Source organism: Panthera pardus, unplaced genomic scaffold (genome assembly GCF_024362965.1).
Source record: "Panthera pardus isolate Hobbes unplaced genomic scaffold, ASM2436296v1 HiC_scaffold_25, whole genome shotgun sequence".
NCBI classification, from domain to species: Eukaryota; Metazoa; Chordata; class Mammalia; order Carnivora; family Felidae; genus Panthera; species Panthera pardus.
The window spans coordinates 28,886,800-28,914,377 of record NW_026526821.1 but is presented as its reverse complement, the minus strand read 5'-3'; the positions used below and the strand labels follow the sequence as shown (position 1 = coordinate 28,914,377).

The 27,578-nt window shown below is 55.1% G+C and overlaps 1 protein-coding gene across 3 annotated transcripts in view; it reads right to left on the bottom strand.

Annotated features, from left to right (window-relative positions):
• Positions 1-1,628: 1,628 nt before the first annotated feature.
• The window catches only part of SIRPA (signal regulatory protein alpha), a 42,249-nt gene continuing 16,299 nt past the window's right edge, over positions 1,629-27,578 (bottom strand). For all 3 annotated transcript variants that reach the window (XM_019462746.2, XM_053890383.1, XM_053890384.1), the window contains exons 3-9: positions 23,972-24,328; positions 19,358-19,678; positions 18,446-18,784; positions 16,514-16,621; positions 13,769-13,793; positions 6,513-6,552; positions 1,629-4,257 (exon numbers count right to left, since the gene is read on the bottom strand). In XM_019462746.2, coding sequence (XP_019318291.2) covers positions 4,003-4,257; positions 6,513-6,552; positions 13,769-13,793; positions 16,514-16,621; positions 18,446-18,784; positions 19,358-19,678; positions 23,972-24,328 — 1,445 coding nt within the window. In that variant the 3' untranslated portion in view covers positions 1,629-4,002. The remainder of the gene's footprint in view (positions 4,258-6,512; positions 6,553-13,768; positions 13,794-16,513; positions 16,622-18,445; positions 18,785-19,357; positions 19,679-23,971; positions 24,329-27,578) is intronic.

Sequence of the window (27,578 nt, the reverse complement as noted above, 5' to 3'; positions counted from 1 at the left end):
CATCCTGCAAGTCTCTTTGCCTGGACACGCAGTCCATCACACACCACCCCCCCCCCCCCCGGCCCTTCCCAGAAAACGGGAGGCATTTCCCCACCCACTCGGCCTGGCATGCCTTGAACACCTCATCCCCACAAGCGGCACATGTATTTTCCAGGTTGGGCCCTGAGGGAGGCTGAGAGCTGAGTTTTCTGCCACAGCCAAGGTCCTGGCCTACGAGGCAGGTGACTTGTCTACACCCTGCAGGAGGCTCTTTGCCTGAAAGTGTCTTAGGTCCCTGAACACGTGCCTCAGGCCAAGGACTCGGGGATGATCCCACGTGGGCCTGTGGATCCAAGCGCCAAGTCCCAACTCGACTACAGGTTCATTCGCGTGGGATCTCCAGGTCCCCCGCACTTCCCTAGCCTCAACCTTCCTTCCCTGCAGAATGGGCACAACCCCCTGCTGACGGCTGTAATTGAACGAAGCAGTGCGATGTGATGCGGGAGAGCCAGACTCTCCGGGTTCAAGGCCGGGCTCTGGGACGCTGGGGGAAATGAATTCACCGCTCGGTGACTTGGTTTGCGCATCTGTAAAATAGGGATGAGGGGAGTGCCAACCTCCTATGGTGGTCGCGGGGCGGTGGGGGGGGGGGGACCAAATGAGGCCAACGACTGTGCAGCACTTGGCACGCGACTTCCCATAGTTCACGGTCAATGCCAGTACATGATTGTACCAGTTGAGGACGCAGGGGTTAGAGGCTGGGCACTGAGGTCAGAGGGCCGGAGTCTGCGTCCCAGTGACATCACTCGTTAGCTGTGTGACCCTGGATAAATTAAACCACTTCCTTACCTGTTACGTGAGGTCAGTAATAATACCTAGCTCCGGCTGTGAGGTTTGAAGGGGCCGATCAAGGCAGAGTGCTGACACACGGTAAGCACTACTTATTGTCAATATCATATAGCCATCGTCATATAACTGTCGTTAATATTAATATTCTAATGGAGAGGCAAGGAAGCCAACACTTGGTGAACACCTCTTACGGGGTAGTACTTGACGTGAATCCTCTGGCGAGGATATTCAAGGCCCAGCACTGGGTTTCTGCCTTCGGTCGAGGGGGTACGTGAGGTTCCCGGGGGGGCGGTGACCCACTTGTCCAAGACCCCAGAGGTGGGGAGGGGCAGTCGGTCCCAGCTGTGCGATGTCCAGGGCAGGAAGGAAAGACCGACACTTAAGCGAAGGTCTTTCACGTGGCAAGCGGGGGGGCTCGGTGCCCCCCGGCCCCCCTTTGATCCGCACGGGAACCCTGGCTGCGGGTAGTACTGTCCCCCTTGGGTGGGTGACAGGCCTGAGTCTCTGGGAGGTGAGCTGTTTCAACTCTGCAAAGTCGCAAAGCGGGGACGCGACCGCGGTGGTCTGTCGGAATTCTGTTTACGCAGGTGTTTGGGGCACAACCTTCCACCGACTCCCTCTGAGCCAGGGGAAACAAAGTCTTTGTGTCCAGAAAACCCCAGAGAGAGGTCCAAACCCTGCAGTCCCCAAGCCCTAGGGGCCGCATGCGATCCTCTCCCAGGCTCCCGAGGATGAGGACGGGTGGCGGGGAGGGGGAGGGGCACACTCCCAAAGACAAAGACACTCCACACCCAAACTGGTCGTTGTTACCCAGAAATCTTTATTACAAAAATATTTTGCAAGCCAAAAAGTTTAAGTTGCAACTATATACAAAATGGGGCCTGTTTCCTTCCTAGCAGTCTTAAAATAAACTCCCGAAACCACGCTCCTTCCGTAGTGTTGTTTCGACCTCTTCCTTTTCCTGGGGTTCGATACACAAGGTATGGGAATCTCCAGGCTGCCAGGCCGGAGCTAAAGCTGCACAGCTTCCTTGGCCTCATTCCCTTCCTCCCCTTCCAAAATTCAAAATAAAATAAAATAAAATGGCACCAAGAAAACACTCTCTTAAAATTCTGTGTGCATATGTGGGTGTGCGTGCACATACATGGGACACACTCAAGCACATGTGCCTTCTCTGGGCCGCAGAGAGGGAGGCTAAGGTTGACAAGCCAACCTTTTGGAACTTGGAAATGGCCCGAGCCAGGTGGCTGGGTCACTGTGCTCCCAGATGCCACAGAGAAACCCTGGCTCATCGGCCAAAACTGTCCACATGGCCCGTTGGCTCACCCGATTCCTGGATGCCATCGTGTGAAATGCCAAATCTCTGTCCCCAAAGAACTGGGTCTGAGCTGAGCTCCCAGGGTTCCATGCGTAGGACCTGCTGATGGGCAGCATGGCTCAGCTTCTTGTTCTGATGGCCTGGAATCCCTGGGGCATCCGATGGATGGCCGGACCCAGGGGGCGACGAAGATTAACCTTTCCGCTCTAAGACTTGGTTGGTTACGTGTGAAGACCGAATCGACAGGGCTCGCAACATCTGCTGGCCCTGGGCCCAGCCAGGCCCCCGACTGGAAGGGTGGGGATCAGAGGCAACAGGTCACAGCATCTGCCCAACCTCCTGAGACAGAGGGACAGAAGGAGGGTCAGTCTTGGCTTCACAGCTGCCCAGTCCTCCTGGCTGTTTGGGATTTATTCCAGTTTGATCCCCAAAGGGTTTGAGAGCAGAAGTAGAAGATTCCTCCTGCAGGCACCAGCTCAGAGAGCTGGAATGGGGTCGTCGTTAAGGGGCGGGGAAAACAGACGGGCATAGCTTCCCTCCCCTGCGTGGCCTTCCAGCGCTGGTAAGATGCCAGGGAGCAGGGGGGGCATCTTTTCTCTCCCCTCTTTCTGGATGAGAAAACTGAGGCCTCGGGTCTTGACAAGCTTGCACTGTGAAGGACGCAGCCAGGAGGAGGAGCACTGAGCAGGTCTGGACTTAGCACGATGGGGGCACAGAAGACCGCAGTACCAGCCACGTGGCTCGGCTGAGAACGTGACCTATTTTGCCCTGGAGGGAAGGCTAAGCGTCTCCACGGGGCAGCCGCACTGCAACCTTCCTCCCCATCCTCGGGGTCTGGGATGTGGGGGAACCCAGTTTCCGCCGTAAAGAGGGTGCCCCCCCGGGACGACCAACTGGTAAACCTTAGACCGCACAAGACCCGACCAGGTACTTCGACACATGACAAAGAGCCAAGAGAACGTTGCTGTCGTTTTAAGAAAAAAACCAAAACAAAACGAAACACCACAGATCAAATTTTCTAACACCTCAGGTTCAAGATTGCACATTTCACATTTCTCGATAATTTACAGGCGTCCGCAGCGAGATGTTGCTGAGTTAGTGCTAGCTGGAGGAAGCAAGCTCGGGTCTAGAAAGGAGAGGAGGGGCCGTGTGGAGCGTCACGGTTGGGACGGCGGGTCCTCAAGGAGTCTCGGAGGGCCACCAGGAGGAGGGGGGTTTTGTTACTCAGTCCTTGGTGGTGGCGGTGGCGGCTGTGTGGGGGTTCCTCGGAGGCTCCTCCCCTCCCCCGGGGCTTGCGCCTCATCAATCCCGGGATGGGGAGGCTAGGACTCTTGGCAGCAGTCTCACCAAGTCTTGGGATGAGGGTCCCGGAGGGTTTTTTTCCAGCTTCTCCACGGACGGGGCAGTTCGATCGAAAGGGACAATCTTCCCCAAGCCCCAGGTGGGTGGTGGTAAAAGGAGGTGGGGTTTTCTCCCTCCTCACCCTGGAAGATCAGGCTGCAGAGCACGAAGGGGGGCAATCAGGGTCTCCAAGACCGTGACCGAGACCCGCATGTTGATGGAGACAGGCATGAGGGTTCTTGGACCCTGGTGGTTCTGGCCAGTTCCCAGGTGGGTCCCCCGGCTAGTCTGGCAACATCGGCCTCCGCGTGTGGTGATGTGGGGGGACTGTGGCTGCCCTGGAAATGTCGAAGAGCCACGTGGGTTGGGGAGACAAGAGCCAGCCTCATCCTGGAGTTCCAGGGCCTGCACCATCCCGGCCCTCTGGGAACTGGGCTGGCTGTCCCCATCACGGCTGTCCCACACGGGACAGGAAGGCTCGTGGGGACAGACCCTAGAGACGACCACGGTCCCATTCACTTCCTCTGGACCTGGACGCTGGCATACTCCGAGTAGGATGGCTCGGGCTTGGGGGCTGGCTGCTTGGGGGCCCGGTTGAGGTGGACCATGTCTAGGTCGGCGTAGGTGAGGGTGTCCTCGGGCGCGGGCGGCGGGCCGGTCTGAATGCTGGCGTACTCTGTGTGGTTGTTGGGCTCGGCGGCCCGCGGGGCGGCCTTCTTCCCCTTGGGCAGGTTCAAGTCTGCGTATGTGATGTCATTGTTGTCCTGGATCTAAATGTGGTGGAGAGAAGTTCATTCTGGAGCCCCCAGCCACTCCTCCGCCCATCGGTACCGAGGCTGGACGCTTCTGTCTCCCCTTGGGCCCCGCTGGCTCAGCCCTAATTCACGCCCCCCTCTTCTTCAGCCCGGGTTCCCCGCCTCCGGCCTTACCCTTCCGATCCTCACCTGGCCCAAAGGAGCCTCCTACCCGCCAGTGGGGTCACCTCACGGCGCCGCCTCACTGTCCCTCTGCCCGACGTTCCATTCTGTCCTTTCAGGGTTCTTCCCTCTGCCTGTTGTCCATTCCCCTCCTCCTCGTAACGAAACCCCTTCCACCTTGTGCCTTTTAGCACGTGCATCACTTCAACCTAAGACCACCCTCCCCTCAGCTGGCTCTAGGGATCCTCTCCGTGCTTCCTCAAGCCGTGTCTCTCCATGACAGCACCCACCACCCAGGACCGACTCTGTCTGGGGGTCTGAGTAGGTGCCGACCCCCAGTGGGTGGAGATACTCATCCGTTCACTGGTTTATTCAACACATCTTCACTAGGTTATTTGTTATAATGCAGAACCCAAGGCTGGCATTGAAGAAGCCCCATCGGTGTGGAATGAGCGAACGAACGAAAGAATGGATGGCAATTTCAGCCTCACTCAGGGTGCAGCTGGGGTCTGGGAGACTGGGAACAGGGGCATGTGAGAACGAGAGCCCAGGTTGCAGGTGCAGTAAGGAGCCTGGGGCTTCAATCCTTCTCCTGCTCCGTCTAGCTGAGGGCCTTGGGGCAATCCACTTAAGCCTCTCTGGGCCTCGGTTTCCCCATCTGTAAGGCGGGGCTGGGATAGTGTCTGTTTCCAGGGTCCCTGTGAGGCTCAGACATGATCGCCCAGGTAAAGCGCACAGAACAGAGCCTGGCACACATCGAGGGAACCCGTGTGTCCGATAAATGCTAGCAATCATCAACCGCCTGGCAAATCTGAACATCTCCCGTGTGCTAATCTTATCGCTCGCAACGGCTGCCTTCAAATTACTCATCATGAATTGCAAACTTTGCTTCTTCCGTGCCCAGCACCTATGCTGTAGAAGGAGGCGGGGAAACACCACCACGGCTCCTCACTGGTGCTCAGTAAGCACCACGGAGCGCAGCTCCCGCAGGCTTGCAGGCCCTGTCTCAGCCCGTCGCTAGGAGCCCCCTCCCCCGCTTTACAAGTGAAGAAACTGAAGCCCAGAGAGGTTAAACAAATTGGTTCAAGTCACACAGCTGCAAAGGATCCAGAGTCTGTTGGACCCGACAGCTGTGGTCTCACCGCACGGCCCCCTCTGTCCCGAGCCTTGCACACTCACTCACTTCTCTCTGGGAAACCCACAGCAACAGCATTTAAAGTTCCTCCCTGGCAGGGGTCGGCACCTAGCACTGGGGATTCGAGACACAAGGCTGTAAGAAGCTCCGTGAGGGCCGGGCTGTGGCTGCCTTGGTCACTGCCCAGGGCCTGGCACATAGTAGGTGCTCAGGAAGTCGTGGCCGGCTGCGAATTCTGTGCAGGTTTTAGTGACCACCTCTCACCATCATCCTTTCCCCTGAAAGTTCCTGAGAGAAGTCCAGAGGTAACAATGACTGGGGAGAAGGCCGCGCTTTGTAATTACCCCTCGGGCTTGTGCCAGGGGCCGCCGGGGGCGGGGCTGTCCCAGGTCGGGAGAGCAGGCCACAGTTGGGGCTTTACAAAGACCGTGCCTCTCAGCAGCCCGACTCTGTGCAACAGATTGCATCTGAAACGATGACAACACCCCGGGAAATGTCAAGGACAGCTGGTGCTCTCTCCTCGCGGGTTCAGGGCAGGGCCTGTCTCATCACAAGAGACAGAGGAACCCTCGGCCTCCAAGGTCTGACAGCGTCAGCCCGTGAGAAGCAGGGCGAGGTCTCTCGGAATCAGGCCAACCACGCTGCCTGTGAAATCGCCCCGGCAGTGCTGCGGAGAAAGTGCCAGAAAGGGAGCATGCCCTTGCATGAGGCGATCGGTGAACAAACTGTGAGCGGTGCCCCCTGGAGTTGTGTGTTGGGTGCCCTGGGTCAAGGAGGTGGTGACCTTCTCCTGGCTGGGGCAGAGGACAAGGGGGAAAAGAGGACTGTGAGCATCCCCCCACTCTCTCCACCCCACCCCTTCCCCCACTCTGGGGAAAGAGTCTTAATTTAGAACAGAATCTGCAACTCTGGTTGATGCAAGGAGATTGCACCAGTGAGAGTACCAGGAAGGGCATCTCACCAAGGACTGTACCTGGGTTATTTCTCTGGTATTCTTCTCGGGCTCATGCAACCTAAAAAGGAAAGAGACACACAGATAAAAATATCCTCACTATCTCCAGTGCTCATGCAAATTGGTAAGAATAACATTTCGGTTCCATTTCCTATATGGTCGGAGCAAGTCACAACAGAAACACAACGGCTTTATCAAATGTTTGGACAAAGGGGTCAATCTCACTAAAGAGGAACTTTCAGCAAGGCGCTCCCCCCCCCTTTTTTTTTTAAACCCACTCTTCCCCAGCAAGGATCTTCAAAAGTTAATATACCGGGTGCTGGGGAAGGTATGGTGAAACAGACACGTTCACGCATTGCTGACGGGAAGGTTAAACCCACACCCTTTTGGGAAGGCAGCTTGGCAAAATCGAGAGCTTGACTCATAAGTGCACATTTTTTTGGGAGAATTCAAAATATAGAAAAAGCTTGCTGCACAGAGGCATTTGTCACAGAGCGGGATAGGGAGGAAGGTTTCCATGTTAGAGCTCTGCCAGTTGGAACTGGTTAAGGAAATCAGGATAGACTCATAGATAAAAACTTAAAAGGTTTATGAGGAAGGGCTTTTTTTTTTTTTTTTATTACAAATGATTACATTAAAATGATAAGCAAAAAGGCAACATTCTCTGGAATGATCCCAAGCCTACAAAATTGTGTGGATCACCGGGCAGGAAACGTAGTAAAATGCTAACCGCAGTGGTCTTTGGGAGGGATTTTTTTTTTTTCTTCCATTTCGTTCCCGTATTTTCCACACGTTCTCTATTCTACACATCTAGGTCTCAGCATTAAAAAAAAAAAAAAAAAAAAAAAGAGAGAGAGAGAGAGAGGCAGAACGGTGTCCTGGTTAATCAAAGAAGCTGTTCATGCACTTGATTCTGTAATTGGAGGCCATCGCTTGGCTCACTGCAGGGTCATGGTCAAGGTGGTGAGCAACCCTGAGCCACTGGTTCTGTAGGAGTTGTGTAAATTCTCAGGCCGGCAACTCCAGGGATGTTAGCCTGGATAATGTCAGAAATGAGCAATGGGGCTTGGCAGCAGGGTTATTAATGGATTTGGCATGAGCTCTTGGCTCAGAAAGCAGTTCTGGGGCATGACAAGCCCCACGTGGCCACAGAAACAACCCTCTGGGAGCAGGGACGCTGGCTGCGGAGGAAGATCACGAAGGTCTATCCACACCCCTATTGCTTCCAACCCTTCCAGGAACCCCCGCTGCCTCTGGTTCAAGTAAGACTCATCACCCTGCGCGTCAGCCGCGCACGGTCTGGCCTCTGCTGACCTCCCCAGGCCCCTTCACGCTCCTGACCTCAGTGACCCACTTACCCACCCACCAAGTCTCTCCTGAGGGTTATTTAATGAGACGCATTTTGCGTCCACAACGGCCTGGAAAGCTGCCGTCCGCCGCTCTGTCTCTTGGTGAACTTTTGTGCACTCTTCAAGACTCAACTGTGGTGTCGCCTCCTTGGGAAAGCTTCTGTGACAGTGGTGGACTGTCTAGACTGCCCCTCCGTGACAGCCCCAAGCCCCCTTGCCTATTTTCCAATGCGTCTGTCTGCCACCTGCCTGCCACGCTTCCTCAGCACGTGGGTACAAGTGCCCTAAAGTGACCTGGCATGAAGATAGACTGCCCCGGGGCCTTTGCACATGCAGCCCTCCTTGCCTCTTCATTTGCTTCACTGCTTCTCTTCCCTCAGGTGTGGTTTCAAACAGTCCTTTCTCGGGGAAACCTCCACTGAACCCCAAACTCCAGTCTCAGAACACTGGGTTCCTCTCTTTCAGAGCGGACTGGAAGTAATCATCCATTTGGTTGTGTCCGACTGTCCTGTGTCTGAGAATGGCACTGCTGTTACCCACCCCTGTGTGCAGGCTACAGAAGTGGGAGTCAACCCTGATCCTCCTCTGTCCTCCTTTACAACCCATGTTAACCCATCCCAGTGCTTGCTGACGCTGCTTCCAAACTCCCAGCCACTCAGCCTCCCCCACCATCCTAGCTCCCTCATTTCCTCGTCATATTCCGCTCCAAACCCTCAACCCACTGTCAGCACACAGGGAGATCCATGTCTGTATCCAGGATGGTGCGGCCGCGCGATCGCTGCCCCCGCCCCCCACCCCCCCGGAATGTTCTAGCCTCCCATCTCTTCCCCTCACCCACTCCAGGCCAGCTGCTCTGACCTCCTCCGTGTTCCACGAACATTTCCAACTGCTCCTGCCTCGGGGTCTTGGCACTGGCCGTTCCCTCTGCCTGGTCCACTCTTGCCCCAGATATTCCCGCAGCGGGAGCCTCCTCGTCCTTCAGCTACCTTCTGAATGTCACCTCCTTAGACAAGCTTGCCCTGACCGCCCACGGCACCCCACCCCCTGCTCTGCTCCGTGCCCAGCTGTATTTTATTTAGTCAGCGCCCGCATCACATCGTGCATTAACCTCCCCCCCACCTTGCTTTGTGACCTGCCCCCTGATGGACCGTGGGCTCCGCGCTGGAGCCCCAGCACCCGGTGATGGGCTCATACACTGGCAGCGCCCCCAAAGTATTTGTTGAGTGAGTGAATGAATGAATGAATGAACGCGGAATCAAAAGGGCCACGAGACCGGGGCGAGTGTCTGTTTCGCTCTCCTTCACAATCCCCCAGCTTAAGACCTGGCATGGAGCTGGGCTCAATTCAGATGAATAAATGAAAGAATCAGAGAAGCCCTAAATATTCCAAGAATAAATGCACTGAATGTCTGACAAGTGAACAAATGGCTGCCCGAAGGAACCCCAGTGCCCAATTAAGGGAGTGGAGACATAGTTTTCTCTCGTCTGAGCTGGGGGAGACTACAGACAATGTTCTACCTGCACGCTCCCAACCCAGGGAGTGAGAGCTACCCAGGCCCTCACCAGCCCTGCAACCTGAAGGGCCCTTTGAGCTCAAAGCGGCGGCCTCCCCCCGCCCCTCCCTCGGCACCCTCCCCGAGGTGCTCGGTTGTTACCCACGCCAGCGTCCTCTGGAAAGCGTCTGATCCCAGCCAGCCGACTGAAGCCAGCGCTGCATGGAAATACCATTACCTCTCACCAGCTATCGCTTTGGTTTAGAGAGATGAAAGGGAGAGAGCAATCTGACGGCTGGCTCCCTTGGTAGGTTCACGTTGGAAAAATAGAAAACAGGCAGAAAACGGTTGGCTTCTCTGGGGAAGGAGAGCATCAGAGCACCAGCGTTCAGCGTCAGAGGTATCTGGGCCGGCCTCAGAGTTCTGGCACCTGCTAGCTGTGGGACCTCGGGAATGTCCCACGACTTCTCTGAGCCCCGGTTTCTTCCAGCACACACACACACACACACACACACACACACACACGGCCAAGAAGAAGCTTCTAGAACAAGGGTTCTCAAAGTCTGGGTTGGAGGCAGCAACATCAGCACCACTTGGGAACTCGTTAGGAATGGAAATTCTGCATCAGAAAGTCGGGGGCGGGGGCGCCCAGTAATCTGTGTTTGAACAAGCCGTCTAGAAAATTCTGCCACACACTTGAGGTGGAGAAGCTCTGTTCAATTAAAACGGGATGATTGCAAATCAGAGGGGTTTTGCTATAATTAAAATCACCAACGGGCTACTATAGGAAAAGGCATAGATCGGTTCCCGGAACGCAGTCAGTGCTTGATAAATGTTAGCGGCCGAGGCTGTTATTATTATTATTATTGACACCGCCCCTTTCTTTCGGGAACTTATTGTCTAACTGGGGAGATCAGACAAGTAAAAAATAATGGCGACAATAAGGAAAAAAAAAAAGAAAAAAGAGCGATCCGTATCTGAGGCCGCGAAGCACTTGGAGAAGGAGAGTTTTAGGGATCCGGGGGAGGAAGAGATGGGGATTGGGACCACGGTCTGGGGTGGCATTTGTTCAGTCCGCATTCATTTGTTCATTCAACACACCTTAACTGAGCACCTACTCCATTCCAGGCATGGTGTGAAGTTCAGCAGTCACGGGGTGGGTTATAACACGGGGCACGTGCATTGACAGTTTGAATATTCCACCAAGGTGTCAGTGCAGGGGCCCCAGGAGAGCTCGCAGGACGGGCTTCCGTCCTGGGGGGGTGGTAATGCCCTCTCCGAATCGGGAGAAAGGGCGGGAGGTAAGCAGATGAAAGGGTGACCTCCCATGTGGCACATCTCCAGGGGGCGCTGTTCACAGAACCCACTGTGACTGCTGCCTCCTGGCACGGTAGAGACCTTGGGTGGTGCCTGAGCACATCTCAGGGAGAGAGGCCAGCACGCAAGGGCTGGAAGGACAGTGAGGACACAGCGTGTGGGAGGCTGTGAAGGGAGTGCAGCCGGTCTGAGTCACCAAGCACGAGGGCTGGGGAGTGGCCAGGAATGAAACTATCCAAGTTAGTAAAGGCCAGACCACGAGGGGCTTGAGGGCCTCAGTAGTGCGGCTGGACTATGTTGAGGGCCGTAGGGAGCCACTGAAGGTTTTTAGGCAAAGGACAGAATTCGAGTCTTGCCCTTGGAAAAGAGTGTACCCGGCATACACACACACACAACGCCCCCATTGCCCCCAACCTTGGCGTTGTCCTGGACTCTATAGTCCATCAGCAAGCCCTCTTGACTCTACCTCCAAAACGTATCCAGGATCTGAGCATTTCTCAGTCATCCCACTGCCACGGTCCAGGCCACCATCACGTGCTTGGACCACTGCAGTAGCCTCCTCCCAGGCCCCTCTACCTCCTCTACCCTCAGCTCCTACAGCTTGTTCCCCATACGGCGGTCAGGTGGTACTTTTAAAACCAAAGTCAGATCAATCTCCCTCCTATGGCTCCTCATCCCACAGGGAGTAAAACCCTAGACCGTTGGCCTCCACCCCAGAACCTCAGTTCCTGCTCTGCATTCAGAAATCCACAAAGCTCTTGAAAGAAAGAAAGAAAGAAAGAAAGAAAGAAAGAAAGAAAGAAAAAAAAGAAAGAAAGAGAGGGAAGGAGGGAGGGAGAAAGAAAGAAAGAAAGAAAGAAAGAAAGAAAGAAAGAAAGAAAAAGAGAGAGAGGGAGGGAGGGAGGGAGGGAGGGAAAGAAAGAAAGAAAGAAAGAATTGCACAACCTATTTGTTAGCAAAACCTGACCTGAACCAACATGAAGCTATTTATGGCTTTTATTTATTGCCCATGCGGGGCATGCCCATGCAATTTATTTATTGTTTCCATGCAGTTACATTCAAGTGGTAGATTATGGGGATCTCTAGATCTCTCCACTGGGGGTGAATATCGGGGGCTTTCCTTTAGAAGCTGAAAAGTCTGAATTAGTAATAAACCTGGCTGCACGGCCTTGGGCTGAAACCGCAGACCTGAATCTCTCTAGGCTCATCTCTTGCCCTCCCTCGTTCCTTCTGCCCCTCGGCTCCTCTGGCTTTGGCCACACCCACTCTCTGGCCCAGCAGACAGCCCTCCTTCACAGCGTCCTGGCTCAGGTCCCTGCTCACATCCTCTTTTCAACAGAGGAGGCCTCCTCCCCGGCCTAAACTAGCTCCCCCCATTCATCTCCATCCCCTTGCTGGGCCTGACTCGTTACCACCTGACATGACATTACACATCGCTTCCTTCTCTCACTGGAGTCTGAGGCCCACGAAGGCCTGGATTCTTGTTCACTGCTGTCTCTCCAGCACCCGGAACAGCTGGCACATAGTAGAGACTCAGCAAAAATCACTGCAAACATGAACCAGCAAACTAATGTACCATCTATGACATAATGTCACACGGTAGCCCCTGACCAGGCCCTGGGCTTCAAGAGGGCAGTACGAGGCTTCTACCCTACGTACCTTGGCATTCCCAGGGTCACCCATGCCAAGGAAGTCAACACACAGTGAACGAATGAAGGCAAGGGCAGAGTATCCAGCTTGGATCTGGGAGCTGTGTGTGTGCGGCAGCTTTCTGCCACCACCCAGATGAAATGTGATGAAGGTCTTGCTGTCTATGGACAGCAGGCAGGAAACCAGAGCCTCTGTGTGCGGAAATCGCCTCATTTGAGACAATCATGAAAAACAGACCTGGCAGAGCAGCTGACAAAGGAGAGAAATGGGAAGGTTGCCTGGCACAGGAGTGAGGGTCAGTGGGTGTGGACTCTGCATTTCAGGTTTCGGGCGTTGTCAACCAACCAACCAGCCAACCAACCACCAAGCAACCAACCCCCAACCAACCAACCAATCAACAACCAACCAGCCAACCAACCACCAACCAACCAACTAATCAACAACCAACCAACCAACCACCAACCAACCAATCACCCACCCATCCACCCACCCACCAACCAACCACCAACCAACCAACCACCACCCAACCAACCAACCAACCACCAACCAACCAATCAACAACCAACCAACCAATCAACAACCAACCAACCAACAACCACCCACCCAACCAGCCAACCACCAACCAACCAACCACCAACCACCCAACCAACCACCAACCAACCAACCAACCAATCAACCAACCAACCACCAACCAACCAACCAACCAATCAATCAACCAACCAACCAACCACCAACCAACCAACCAACCAATCAGCAACCAACCAACCAACCACCAACCAACCAATCAGCAACCAACCAACCAACCACCAACCAACCACCAACCACCAACCAACCAACCAATCAACAACCAACAAACCAACCACCAACCAACCAACCAACCAATCAACAACCAACCAACCAACCAACCACCAACCAACCAGCCACCAACCAACCAACCAATCAACAACCAACCAACCAACCAACCACTAACCAACCAACCACCAACCACCAACCAACCAGCCACCAACCAACCAACCAATCAACAACCACCCAACCAACCACCAACCAACCAACCAACCAATCACCAACCAACCAACTAACAAATCAATCAACCAACCAACCACCAACCAACCAACCAACCAATCAGCAACCAACCAACTAACCACCAACCAACCACCAACCAACCAGCCACCAACCAACCAACCAATCAACAACCAACAAACCAACCACCAACCAACCAACCAACCAATCAACAACCAACCAACCAACCAACCACCAACCAACCAGCCACCAACCAACCAACCAATCAACAACCAACCAACCAACCAACCAACCACTAACCAACCAACCACCAACCACCAACCAACCAACCACCAACCAACCAACCAACCAACCAACCACCAACCAACCAACCACCAACCAAGCAGCAGGCAACCAACCAACAAGCAACCAACCACTGCAGAGGCATCCTAGCCCAGCGGCACACTTACCTCGTAGAAGAAGTGGACCCCTTGGCTGAAAGAGAAAAAAACCAAAAAACAAAAACCAGTTATTTAACCTAGAAACACTGTTCTTACGTAACTCTTTTGGTGGGGGGGACAAAGGTTTGCCTCCAGGGAGGTTGTGAGGAATTGTTGAAATCACCTCCTTTGAACCACAGGAATTCCCCCATGCTCACTCCAGTGGGGTGCTCCATCATCTTCTGTCAGGAGGGCCAGTGGGCTGGGCCTTCCCACTTCCCCACTTCTGGGAGTTACCAAGGTCAGATCTCAAAGCAGCCTTCAGCCCAGGAGGGGCCAACTGCCCTGCTCTGTCTGGGCCTCAGTTCCACTCACCACACACCTTACCTGAGACCCTACAGGAGCCCTACAGGCCCTTCACTGCTGGAGAACAGACTCTAGTCGTCGGGGGGGGGAGCCGGTGTGCATCCCATGTCTCCCCCTGCCCCGACCCCAGCTCACTCACTGTGTGACTCTGGTGGGTCACTTCCCCTCTGTGAGCTTGGATTTCAGCTCTCCAGCTCACAGGGTTGGGCTGGACATCCATTTATTTTCATGTCACCACTTTCCAAAAAAGGATCTTAGGAGGGAAGAAAGGGTCCATCTGGTTCAGAGATTTTAAGCCTATGATATGGGGCATCCCACAGAGAAGCTGCTGGGGTTTGGCCACTATTGGACTCCCATGCCACTGTAAAATTGTAATTAAAAAGCAACCTGCACACCAAACGCGCTCTGCACCGCGCTTTGACAGGCTGGAGGCTGCCACAAGGCGAGAATTCTCCCTGCCGGGTGAATGCCTGGTGCCTGGACAGGCGGTGGAGTTTTAGGTGAGCGGGTACCAGCTGGGAAGGCTGTAGCCCGGCATCCAATGTCCAAATGGACGCCGATGGGTTGCAAAGTGCCGGGACGTGGGTCGTCTCAGGGAGTCCAATGACAGGACACTGACCACTCACTTTATACCAAAGAGACTCGGTGTCTCCCTGGAGCCACACAGCTGGTAAGCAGGAGGGCTGAAATCAGGACATTTCATCGCGAGTATTGGGAGGATGGGCAGACTCCTCCAGGGACCAATGAGGGGAAAGGTCATCTCACCGGGGAGGAGACGATGTGTAGAGTGATCCCAAGCATGGTCCCTGGGGGACCCGCTGACCAGGTTTGAGTCCTGGCCCCGCCACTGACCAGTTGTGAGGCCTTGGGTAAGTTTTAGAACATCTCCATGCCTCAGTTTCCTCATCGGTAAAAGTGGGTTAGTAACACCACTACAGAAGTCTGTGGTGAGAACAATGCCTGGCACATGAGGAGAACTGAGGGAGTGCTAGTTGTCGCTGTCACCAAGCCTCCGTGTGACAGCTGGGCTCTGCACCCAAAGAGACCCGTCACCCAGGGGCTGGGATTTCGCTAACGGCCACCGCGAATGCTATCCGACCCTCACCGGGCAGCGGACTCTGCTTCGCCACCCTTCCCGTGCGAAGGCTCTCCTTGGACGTTAGGGGAAAACCACCGGGTGGATCACCTGGCAGAAGCCCTTCCAGATTCCAGAGAGGTGGGGCCTGATGCCAGCCTCCCAGATGGGGAGCTAAGGCTCGGCCAGGACTCACAGCCAAATGCTTTCAGCCAGTCCAGGAAGGAGGGAAACTTGGGGGCCGGAGGGGAGGGGGTGCTAGAGGAGAGGTGTGAACAGCACGCCCATCTGAGCCCAGCCTAGGGGTCTGGGTGCAGAGAGGCAGCTCGGGACAGCACTTTGCACCTCACAGTCCGTGGCATATGGTGGGTCACAAGCAGCATTTTAAAGAGAATTTAGTATAGACTAGGACAGAAAAGCAAATATCAGAGTTCCAATTTTATCTATAGGAGTGTGGTACGTACGTGCTGGGTTGAGGCATGAAGTGTATTTCTATAACTTGAAGTCAAGTTAAGTTGCAGAAACGCTGGCTTAAAATGGTCTCCTCCAAAGGAGGCACTGCTCTACCCATTTTACGGATGAGGAAACCGAGGCTCATGGAAGCCAAACTGATCGTTCAGAGCATATAACAAAGGTCTGGAGCCCTGGTTTGTCTGACTCCAAAGTCAGAGGCCTTGTTACAGCAGTAACTACACACATATGCATGCACTCAAACAAGGGCATGGTGTCCTAGATTTGAACTGGTGCCCTCCTGCTGGGGAGCCAGAGGCTGTGTGCCTTGCTGCCGTGAGGACAGCTTTCCAGGAAGGTGGCTCATGTTTCTGGGCTCATGTACAATTCTGACAACATTTACTGAGCACCTGCTGTGTGCCAGGCACTGTCCTCACATTTCATGTGACATCACCCATTTAATCTTTCCAATGGTCTTAGGGAAGGTGCTGGTATGATCCCCACTCCCTCCAGCCTCCTGCCTACGGGCTGGACGTGTCAACCTGGACAGGTAAGAGGAAAGCAGGAGTTTGCCGGGGTTACCGGCAAATACTGTTTCCTCGGGAGGCCCTCTTCACACCCTGGCATCTCCCTGCTCTTCACCTTGGTGGTGGTCCCGTGAGGAGGTGAGGCCTGGAGCAGTGACGGCTGTCTTGCGCCCATGAGGCGAGGCGGAGGGAGGGCCCCCCCGCCCCATTCCAGCCTGGTGATGGTGCTGCACCAGCCATGGCACCAGCTACTGCTGGGCTCTTTGTGGAAGAGACTGGACTTCCTCACGGCCTCGCCCTCTGGGAAGGACAGCCCGGGGGGCAAACTCTTGGGGAGGAAGAGGAAAATCCACGCACCTTTCTTCTGTCGGATTCGGAGGAGGTAGAGGGCTGCGATCACGAGAGTCACCAGCAGGGCACAAACCACGCCCACCACAATGAAGATGGTCTGGCTTTCGTTTTTGTCTAGGGACCACACGGAACAGAGGCTTCATGTATACAACTTAGAAACAGCGAAACTTAATACCCACCACCCCTTTTCACCGCGAGGTAGGCATCATGAACTGAGAACATCTGGCCGTACGTGTTGGGAGCCACGGGGGCACGTTCAGGGGTAGGCACACCCTTCCTGGCGGGGGCCACCGTGGGCAGTGCTAACACCACGCTGATGTGCCAGGAGGGAAGATGTTTGTTGCTGACTGCTATGGAGGAACCCTGGCTTCAGGATGTGGGCAGAAATCTCACTCCCAAGGAACAGAAACATGTTCCCTTTCATCTGGAACGAGCCACAGGGTGGCCACCACGACAGTGGTGAAACTCCGAATCACAACTACTCTACAGAGCTCTCAGGAGCAGTCGACTCATCTGTGCCCGGGACCTGGGCATAGGAGCTCTGAACCCGGGACACCTGTAAGGGAGACTGTGTGGGCGGGGCTGGTGCCAGGGCACAGGTAGGGGATCCTGTACTAGAGCATTGTGGGTAGTCAGGAGCAGGGCTCTGAGCCATGGACACATGGGTGCAAACAGTGCTCCTGGTTGTGTGTCCCTGAGTGAGTCATTCAAACCTCCCTCTACACACTGACTTCCTCTTGTGTTATTGAGGCCAATAGTAACCTCTACCTCATTGGATAGCTCTGAGGATTAACTTACAAAATGAACAATCAACCAACAAACTCACTCTTTCATTTGTTTTAAAAGCATTTCCTGTCTACTCTGTGCCTGGGTGTGTGCGGGTCCTAAAGCTATGAGGCCGAACAAGACAGCCACGGTCCCTAGCAGCTGAGTCTCAAAGCTGAAGGGTCAAGTGCCTCCTCTTGCATACTGCCATAAAGCAAGCAAGGAGGCCCAGAGAGAGGCACTGACTTGTCTGAGGCCACCCAGCACGTTTGCGACAGAGCCAGAGTCGAAATCCACGCGTCCCAGCTCCTAGTATAGTGCTCATCCTATGGAAGCCAGGCATCAGTGACATCAACAGGACACCCTGGAGGGTCCCACGCCTCCTAAAGCTTCCCTGTTCCCTTACAGGATGCAGTGAGGAAAGAAACGGTCTCTACTGTAACCCATGCGAAAGGTCGGCCACGTACAAGGCAGAGCCAGGCGAACGGGCAAGTGATGGAACATTCCACAGTGGCACCAGAACGCCAACTGGGTGCTAATTTGATGACAGAAGAGAGATACCCCGACAACGCGTTGGGAGGGGCTGAGAAAATGAAACCCTGACACCTTTCGCTCCAACACGGGGGTGGCCGTCTTAGAGGGGCATATGCACTTTGGCCTAGAAATGCTTTTTGGGAAATCGTTCCCCAGAAACAGCTGCACACTCACAGAGCAGGTGCAAGGTCATTCATTACAGCAGTGATTGTACTTGAGATAAGCTGTAAAGATTCTGAGGCCCTCCACCCCATTCCTGGGGTGCAGGCTTGCAAAGGCAGCCAGAGAGATCAAGGTGAAGTGCGAAAGAACAGGAAGAGGAGGTGGCTGGCCTGGCCTGGTGAATTAAGCTCTGGCAGGTGAAGGAGCAGGTGGCAGGAAGCTAGGGACAGTCCAGTCTCCCTCCCTCCCAACTCTCTTTAATGTATGTTTATGTCAAAAGATCTACAGAGACACGAACCAAACTCTTACCAGTGGTCACTCTTGAGAGTGTGGGCTATGGGGGAGGGGCACTCACTTTAAAATTTGACTGTATATCTATAGACTTCTAGATTATTCTATTATAGCCATGAATGACTGCTTTTCACATGAAAAAAGATAGAATTTAAAGTGCCAGGTCAGTTGGCATCTTGACCTCACCCTGGGTCGTATGCGTTTCCTGGTCCTTCTGGTGGGCAGAGACCACAAGGGTATGGTTTTTGGTGACCGCGGGCTGCCCGTCATGCTGCACCTGGCAGGTGAAAACCACATCTTCCCTGTGGGCGGATAAATTCACCAGGAGCCAGCTCGTCCAGTTAAAGGTCCCATCCTTGTTCTCTATGAGGTTCGAGGCCGTCGAGGCCGTTTCTGTTCGGGACACGTTTCCGTTCTCCAACCAGGTCAGCTGGAGGCGCTGGGGGTAGAACTTCTTCACTTGGCAAATGACCTTCACCTGGTCCCCTGTCACGGGTTGCTGGGCAACCTCCAAGGTGGGTGGAACTGAAACAGCACAGAGCAGAAGCTCTGACCTCATGGAACAGACATGTCACCGGGGAGGGGCTCGAGAACCTAGCTCCCCCCACGCAGCAAGGGAATCACCCAGATCAGTGCTAGGCATACAGCTGGTGCTCAAACACTGAGGGTAGTCTTTGCATGTGAATGAAATCCCGTAAGCACAGTGCCCAGTACACAGTAGGTGCTCAAGGTACCTACTGGTAGCTCCTATTAGGGTAATGATGAGTGAAATCGAGCCCCCAGCATGCATTTGGAATCCAATAACTAGCAAAATCCATGAAGTCACCGAGCACACAGTGGCTGGATTACAGTAGGTGCTCAATAATTGGAGTGGCTATGGGAAAGTAAATCGAACTACCTAGCATGGTAGGTGTTCACCCGAACTGCCGTTAAAACAGGAGGAGGTGACGGTACCCCTGGGTGCCCGGTGGTTGGGAGGGTCTGTCAGGAGGCAGGTTCCAGGGGATGGAAGGCTGGGAGCACGGAGTGGGGGAGGGGCAGGCTGGGAGGCTTGGGGGCCGGAGCTGGGCTTGGGTGGGGGGGGTGACGGGCATCTACCTCGGAGGGTCTCGGACAAGTTGGCAGTCCCACGAAGAGGAGGGCCCCCCTGCAGGGTCACGTGGGCCACCTCGCAGATGACCTGGGAGCGAACGTCCCCCGGGGCCAGCGGCAGCGTGGTTGTGCTGAAGATGCTGTAGGAAGCGCTGTCTCCCTCTGGGTCCACGGTGGTCTGGGAGGCTGCCAGCTCATTCCCGTTTTTGAACCATTTCAGGGTGACGTTTCTGGGGGAGAAGCCGTGGGACTCGCAGGTGAAGCTCACAGTCTGCTCAGGTGTGGCCCTGGCCGTGGGGCCCGACACCACGGGGGGAGAGGGTTTGGCTGCAAGAGGAGCATTTACGAGCAGTAAGCATGACTCTGGTCATCCTCAGCAACGACAGGTATGTGACACTGTGCAGAACCCTCACGGATTATTTTCCAGCCCTGCAGGGGTGGAGGGGGCCCCCGAGGAGAGCCGGAACCAGGTGGCCAGTCGCCCGCAGGCCTGGATGTGGCCAAGCCCAGCGCCCCCGGTGAGAGGGGACCGCAGGCCTTTCTCCTACTCGGGTGGGAGTGAGGGGCACGTGAGGCAAATACAGGCAGTTTTGCTTTGAATTTAACACTGAAAATGCTTCTCCAGGACAAAACTCGGATCTGTCTTTATCCCAAACTTAACTTACACCTGGAGCTCTCCCTTCAGGTATTTGTGAATTTACTCTAGTTTTCACTCTTTCCACAAACATTCCGTAGGGTCTCATCTCCAATTCCTGAGTCTGAGAGGGAGGGAACGAGGGGTTGTTTTTCTGAATCTGCGTTCTTCTCTTGGGTCGGTGTTGGGTTGAACACCAAGATCACGGAGTGCTGAGAAAGCCAAAGATGGTTAATTTTTCAATCGTGAATCAATTTCAAGGACAGAGACACCGGTCTATGGAGCAGGCAGAAGCCCTCTTGTGTCCTGGGAACACACACATCAGTGACTCGAGAGGGAGGGCATTTCAGAAGGTCCTATAGGGGGTCTCCAAATTGTTAATTATTACCTAATGCCTTCCGTAACAAACATAGGAAATATTACAAATATTTACATTTGTAAATATTTAACTTGCTTTCGAAAACTCATCAGACATTTTGGGGACACAGAAAGGAGGTGTCACCAAATAAGACATGAAAACACCAGCAGTCCGGATGCCCTACAGGGACAAGGTGATCAGTTACCGGTTGCAGACAGCATTTTGGGCACCTGACACCAGGCTGATTCCTCCCCTCAGCTCCTTAATCCCTCCAGCAGGCCTTGGAGGGGGGCCCAGTATGATCCCATTTATGGGACAAGGTTCAGGGAGGAACGCAGCTAGCCGAGGGCACACAGCAAAGGGCGGGGCTCATCTCCCGGCACACACGAATGATTAGTTTTAGCTTCGCTGTTCTTTCTTCCTACACCTCCGTGTCTGTTTGGGTACCACGCGGATCAAAATACCACCTTGGTAACATGTGAGGATGTATGTAAAACACAGAACCTGGCACACAGTAGGTGCTTAATAAACAACACCTATGATTATTATCGTGAGATCTGGTCGTGCCTACGTCTGAAACGACTTGTTTGTTAGGCAGTAAGAGAGCAGAACAAAAGCTTAGCAGAAATACAAGAAAAGTCCCAAAGCCAGCTCCCTGCAGCTGCCATGCAAAACCCCAAATGAGAAAAGCAGCAGAAACCAACAAATTATGATTCTCTCCCTCTTCTTTTAATAATCCCCTCAGGAAACAAGTTTGGCGAATTGGCTTTCAAAACACAAACGAGATCACAGGCGTTTTCCCGCAGATTAGCTATTTACAGAGAGCTGGGAGCGTTTTGAAAGAGGGAGGACAGATTTTGTCCGTGACATTTTGGTGTGTCGAGGCAGAGAGGGCTCTGGGGCTGAGCAGCGAGGCTTTGCGTGGATTCTGGCACCTGTTCAGACACACGTGTGGTTAAAGATGGGAAGGTCCCCTGGCGGGGCAGCTCGGATCTGAGCAGGGTGTCGCCAGCCCCTCTTTGGGCCGGAGGACAGGAGGCAACTCAGCCCCAGGCATGTTCCTCAGGAGGGTGCCCTGGCCACCCCGATCAGGCTCATTTTCCAAGGAGCTGTCACGCGCACGGGTGATTCTGAAGCACCCACCCACTGAGAAGCTCCTCTCCGGCCCCAGTAGCACAGGGAGCCACCCTTATCAGGGGGAGAAGAAATTCAGCGTTTCCTCTGTGACCTCGGGGAGCGTCCAGCTCAGGGCGCTTCTGTGCTGGCAGTGAGCATCCCCCGGAGTCGTTAAATAATTCACCTGCCCAGACTCCTGTCTGACCAATTAAAGCAGAATTTCTAGGGTGGAGTCAGGGTCTGGGGATCTTTTTCAGCATTTCCCAGGTGATCCCAATGAGCAGCCCAGGTTCAAAGGCACCCACCACCGTCCCCACACCCCCCTTACACTCGAGGCCTGGGAGGAACAGGGACCCAGCCAAGGTCCTATTATAGCTACATTCATGGGATACTGACCGCGTGCCAGGCCCTGCTGTTAGCACCTTATCCGCATTCGCTCACTCAGTCCCTGCAGTGGGGTTGTGCTGTCACACAGAGATGAGGACACGGGGCCCGATGTGGGGATGACTCATCAGAGATCACAGAGCTGGAAGGCAGGGCTAGGTGGGAACCCAGGCAGCGGGGCTCGGCCACTTCCGAAGTCGCTGCATGCAGATACCCAAGAATCACCTAACCCCCACATCCGGGGCTCTCTGGACCTCCTCTCCAATCCTGAGACCACTGACCAGCAGCCCGATTATCACCACAGCACAGATGGGACACAGAGGACCTGAGGGACGCCAAGACTGGCCCAGGATCGGACAGCTCTGGGAGGAGCACCCAGGGCTCACTGAGGGTCTGTCTGCTCACACGGATCACTGTGTCCCCCTCATGTCCTGCCGAGGTTGGTCTAATGATCCACTTCCTGCAGGTGAGGAAACGGAGCCCAGCAAAGGGAGCCGGGTCACAACCTTGAGGGGCCACCTCCTCCGTGTCAGGTGACGCAGTCAGAGCGCCTCAAATCCTTCAGCTCTCTTAAAGGGAGTCCACGATTAGGACCATTTTGCAGATGAGGAGACTGAGGCAGAGAGAAATGAGGACAGCTCATTTCTGAGGACAGCTAGAGTCTAGAAAATGAACTCTTGCTCACGGGGCTCCGGACAGTCTCTATGAACTGCCTCCCCGTCACCCGCAGTCTGCAGAGCCAGGAATGGGGTGTCTGGGTGGTGTCTCTGGCATGGCGGGGGCCCCCCTGCTCCGCCCAGGCCCCTGCCCCAGGCTGCTCAGCGAAGGAGCCACATCCCACAACAGGGAAAGACTCCTGATGCTCTCACGTGTGTGGGTGCGTGTCCTCCAGGAACAGGCTCAACACTTCATGAGACGTTTGCCTATCTGTCTGATCTGGGGGTGTAATGCTAGCCCCGCCTCCCCCCAAGGACTCTTTCTTGTTCATGCTTACTGCTGACGAACAGAACAAGGCACAATTTTCAAGGAGAGGGTTGTAGCGTTTCGGAACCTTTGGGGGAAATGATAAAAAGGAAAAACGCGGGCTCACTGTTCAAAGGTTCAGGGTAACTTGGTTTTAGGCCACACCTACTATGTGCTAGGCCCTTCTGTGGAAACCGAATCCAAAGCCGGCTCAGGAAGGAGTCTGCCTGGAATGAGATGGGTTCTGGAATGTGCTCCTTCCTCACGGGACACGTGAGCATGAGCAAGCCCCTGTCACCTTGTGACCTCAGGCTCTGAATCCGTACATGGGGGATCGGGCGGGATGGGCCCCTCAGGTGCCAACCTCCCAGGATTTTGGATCCTAGGCCTCTGGTAGGAAACCCCCAATGATCACCTTCTGCTTCAAGGAGGCAACTCCTAACGTGGACATTCTGAGATGCCCCAGCTCTGCCTGCAGTCTTCAGTGACCGCCTGAGTGGGTCTCTGAATCCGGTGACGGATTTCTGAACAGACCCACAGCAAATCCCCAACCTCTGGCATCTCCTCCAGCCAGGGTGTCAGAGTAAACAGCGAGCCTGTGCCTCTCAGGACTTTCTTTCGGTGTGGCTTCTGAAAATGAAATAAAGAACTGCATTCTCCCCCTCCCTGCCCTGGGTGCACTTGTCGTACCGGAAGGGAACGTAAGCTTCATGAGAGAAAAGCCTTCGCCTGTTTTGTTCCCTGCGACTTCCAAAGCACCCGGAACAGAGAATGCACACAGCAGGTGCTTAGTAAGTGCTCAGTAAAGAGAACCCTGGCCACATCGAGTGGAGGTCTCTCCGGAGGCAGGGGTGTGGTTGGGCCTTGTGACTGGGATAGTCACTCAGACTTTCAGTCCCTCATTGCTGGAGCCAGAGGGCTGGTCAGGATTGGAAAAGGGAAGAGCTGGGAGCCTGCAGACCGCGGTTCCAGATTTTCCCACTGTTTACCAGCCGTGGGGCCTTCAGCAAATAGCACAAGTTCTCCAGGCCTCAACTTTCCTGATCCGTGGAAGGGGCTGATTCAGGGGCACCCGCCAAAGCACCTGATCCTTATCTGTTGCTCAGACAGTGGAGGGCATTCTTACTGACTTGCCGTCACAACCAGGGGACGGAGCGATACTCACCGCTCACGGTGACCTGGGTGCCTGGTCCAGACTTAAGCTCCACATCGGGGTTCCCTTTCTGGAACTTCACACAGTAGTAGGTTCCCGTGTCTTCCGGGGTGATGTTACTGATGCGGATGGAAAAGTCCATGTTGTTTCTCCTTGTGGCGTCTGAAACATTTGTTACTCGAGGGGAGTGAGGGTCTCCTCTGAAACTGAAGATTAACTCCCGGCCTGGCCCTGTGCCCCTGAACCACTCGACCTTCCCAGCGGGCTGCAGGGAGGTCAGGGTGCAGCGCAGAGTGGCCGTCTGTCCGGCCGCCACAGACACCGACTTCTCGGGCTGGATCACCTGCAGTTCCGCCTCACCTGCCACACCTGGGGGGAGAACAAAACAGCTATTTAGCATCCTTGTGCGATCCTGTCCGTCCGCGCAAGTGTTTATCCACAACAGCTTTCACCGACCGAGTGCACACCGTGAGCTCAGCACACTGCGTGTACACGGCATGTAGCCCTGGCGACGAGCCTGTGACACGGGACCCTGTTGCAGACGAGGAAACAGCTGGGAGCAGGCTGGAGGTCCTGAGCCCCTCTCCGGAGAAGTCACGTCTGAGCTGGGCTCTGAGCTCACCAGGATGAAGGGGCGCCGTGTTCCTGACAGAGGGCACAGCTGGGCAACGGCCCAGAGGTGAGGGGCAGCACGGTGTGCGTGGGGCTCCACGGGGAGCTTAGATTCTCTTTTGGGCCTGGCCCAGGAAGCAGGCCCCGAGCCAGGAAGCCACACTCGGCAGCTGGGGCTCATCCGGGCTGTGAAGCCGTGAGGCCGGAGGACCTGGGTTTGAATCCTGGCTCAGGCCTTACTGCCTTATGACTACAGCCATCACCTGGGCCACCGAGGAGATCCAAAAGGGATTGACTGCCCAGCTCCTCGTGGATGGGAGTGGCGGCCTTAGTTCGAGCGGGCGCCTTCACGGCTCTCGAGCCTCAGTTTCCTCATCTGCCTAACAGTTACTATGACCCCATCTCAATGGATCCCCGGCAGCACCACACAGTAAGCCTCGGCCAGGGACAGTGTGGACAAGAAGCATCTGGTCTTTGGAGCCACCTGACCTGGTCTGAAATCTGGCTCGCCTTTTACTCACACATGACCCGAGTTTATCCACGGGTTTTGAGTCTCAGTGCCCTAATCTACAAGATGGCTGGGGCACCCCCTAGCCCTCTGCTCTGTTCTGAAAACAGGATGACACAGAGAAGTGACTTAGCACCACGCGGGGCACAGGAAGCTACCGTGTGTCATTCCGTGACAGGTAAGTGAGCAAGGGTCTGTTGTGTGAACTTCACTCCCACCCTGGCTGATGTGTCTCCAGGCCAGACTGTACTGGACGCTGGGGGCACACGGGCTGGATGCATGTCAGGCCTCAAGGGCTCCCGGGCTAGGGAGCTGGAAGGCTTCCTCGGGCTCAGTGGGGGCGGGGGGAGGCCCGACTCCTAAACTGGAGAGCAGGGGCGCCTGGGTGGCTCCGTCGGTTGAGTCCCTGACTCTCGATTTCGGCTCAGGTCCTGATCTCCCAGTTCGTGAGTTTGAGCCCCCCAGCAGGCTCTGTGCTAACAGCGTGGAGGCTGCTTGGGATTCTCTCTCACTGCCTCTCTCTCTGCCCCTCCCCTGCTCTTACTCTCTCTCTCTCTCTCTCTCTCTCTCTTTCAAAATAAATAAATAAATTTAAAAACTGGAGAGCAGTGGGGCAGAAGACACGGGGTGGGGGCGTGGGGGGGGGACACAGTCTGGAAGTGACAAGGCAGGGTCAAGTGGCTGAGAGAAGTCGCTGAGATACTCAGGTATCTCAGGGGCGGGGGAGAGAGGACACATAATAAGCCCCTGGAGAAACACAGAGCCAGGGAGACAGTGAGGGCAGGGGGATAGACACAGGCCGAGGGAGAGGCAGGCAGGGACAGGGACAGCGAAAGAGGGGGACAGAGTGGGGGAAGGGAGAATAAGAAATGCAGACACGGAGTGGCAGCAGCCTGGTGTAGGTGCTGACGGGCCACGTGTCTCCTCCTGGTCACTCGCCGACCTGCGGTATGACCTTGCCCCGCCCTGACACCTGTCCTGGTGGGGACAGTCTTTGCCTCGTCCCCATCCAAAGGTACGTCTTTGCCTCGTACACCAGACAGGGTGCAGCCGACACCCTGAGCAGCCCCCTCCGGCTCTGGCTGGGCAGGAGAGAGACCTGGGGGTCTGCCCACCCGCCCGTGGCCTGGTGCCACCCACCGGCAAGGGCAGCGCGCCCAAAGCAGGGAAGGCCCTGGACTCCAGGCTGCCCTCGCTGCTGGCGAGCCCAGGGCCTCCGCACAGGCCTCTCAGCCCCCTGGGCCGGTCGTCCCAGCCCTGACTCCCCAGGCCAGGGGTCACCCGGTTCTCCCAGCAAGTGCTAGAAATGCAGGCTGGGGGTGGGGCGGGGAGCACAGGCGCGGGTTCCCCTCCTCGCCAGCTCAGCACCGCCCTCCCTGGGCCTCCCTTCCATCATCCATAAGGTGGGGTATGAGCATCCACTCCCAGGGCAGGCATGAGGACTGGGTGCCGGCCTCGTAGGTGCTGGGTAAATTTTAGATTCTGTTCCCATCATCCCCACAGACATAACATTTACAGACTCGATTGTGGGGTTTCCCCCCAGCCGGGAGGTAGCATCCACAAGGAACTGCTTCCAACCCCCTGCCTGGAACCGTGTCTGGCATACAGGGGGCCCCCAATAACCACACGTTGAACGAACACACGAAGGAAGGAGGGATTTCGCTTGCTCGGGTGTCGAATGGCGCTGCCGTGGGCGCATCCAGGAGCCGGTGCGAGCGAAGCCAGGAGCCTGGGACCGCGCCTGGCCCCCGGGGCGCGCAGAATAGCTGCCAGTTATTATTATCCTTATCAATAACACCGTGCAGGGCTGTGAGTCAGCAGCTGGGGAGGGGAGCGACGCGAGCAGGAGAGGGCTACAGCATCAGGCGCGCAACGTGTTGGAGCAGGGCTATTCTTGGGGTGCAGCCGGAGGCCTGTAATCACACCCCGGGCAGGCGACAATAAAATCTGGAGTTGGGTAGGGCTGGTCCCCCCCAACCCTTTTTTTTTTTTTTTAGCTTCTCTTGAGCTCTCTACCAACTGCAGCCAGATTTAGGCAGCTTAATTAATTAGCTAGTGTTTATAAAGCGTTTGAAGAATTTTAAAAGTGGGACGTAAGTGCCAAATATTATTTTAATCTGTGTATATGTGTGTTTTTTCCAGCAGAGAGGGTTTTTTTTTTTTCTCGCTTGCCTGCTTTTCTTCTTCTCTGCAGGTTCTGTTCTGGGAACCGGGCTTGTTAAAAATCACTCCTGCGGTTCTGGGCCTGGGGTCATCGTGCTGGCATCGCGGACAAAACCATTTCCTGCTCTCCCCTGCCCTCCTGGCAGGGAGAACCACCGTCCAGGGGCCTGAACCGTCTCCGGGAGAGGAGGGCGGCTGAACAGGCATTCTCACACGCTGCTGGTGGGGGTGGAAATTGGAACATCCTCTCGGGAAAGCAGTTTGGCAGGAAGTACCAGAGGTGTGAAAGCTGTTCACCAGCCTTTGTGGGGCTGTTCCATGAGGACATAACCCCAA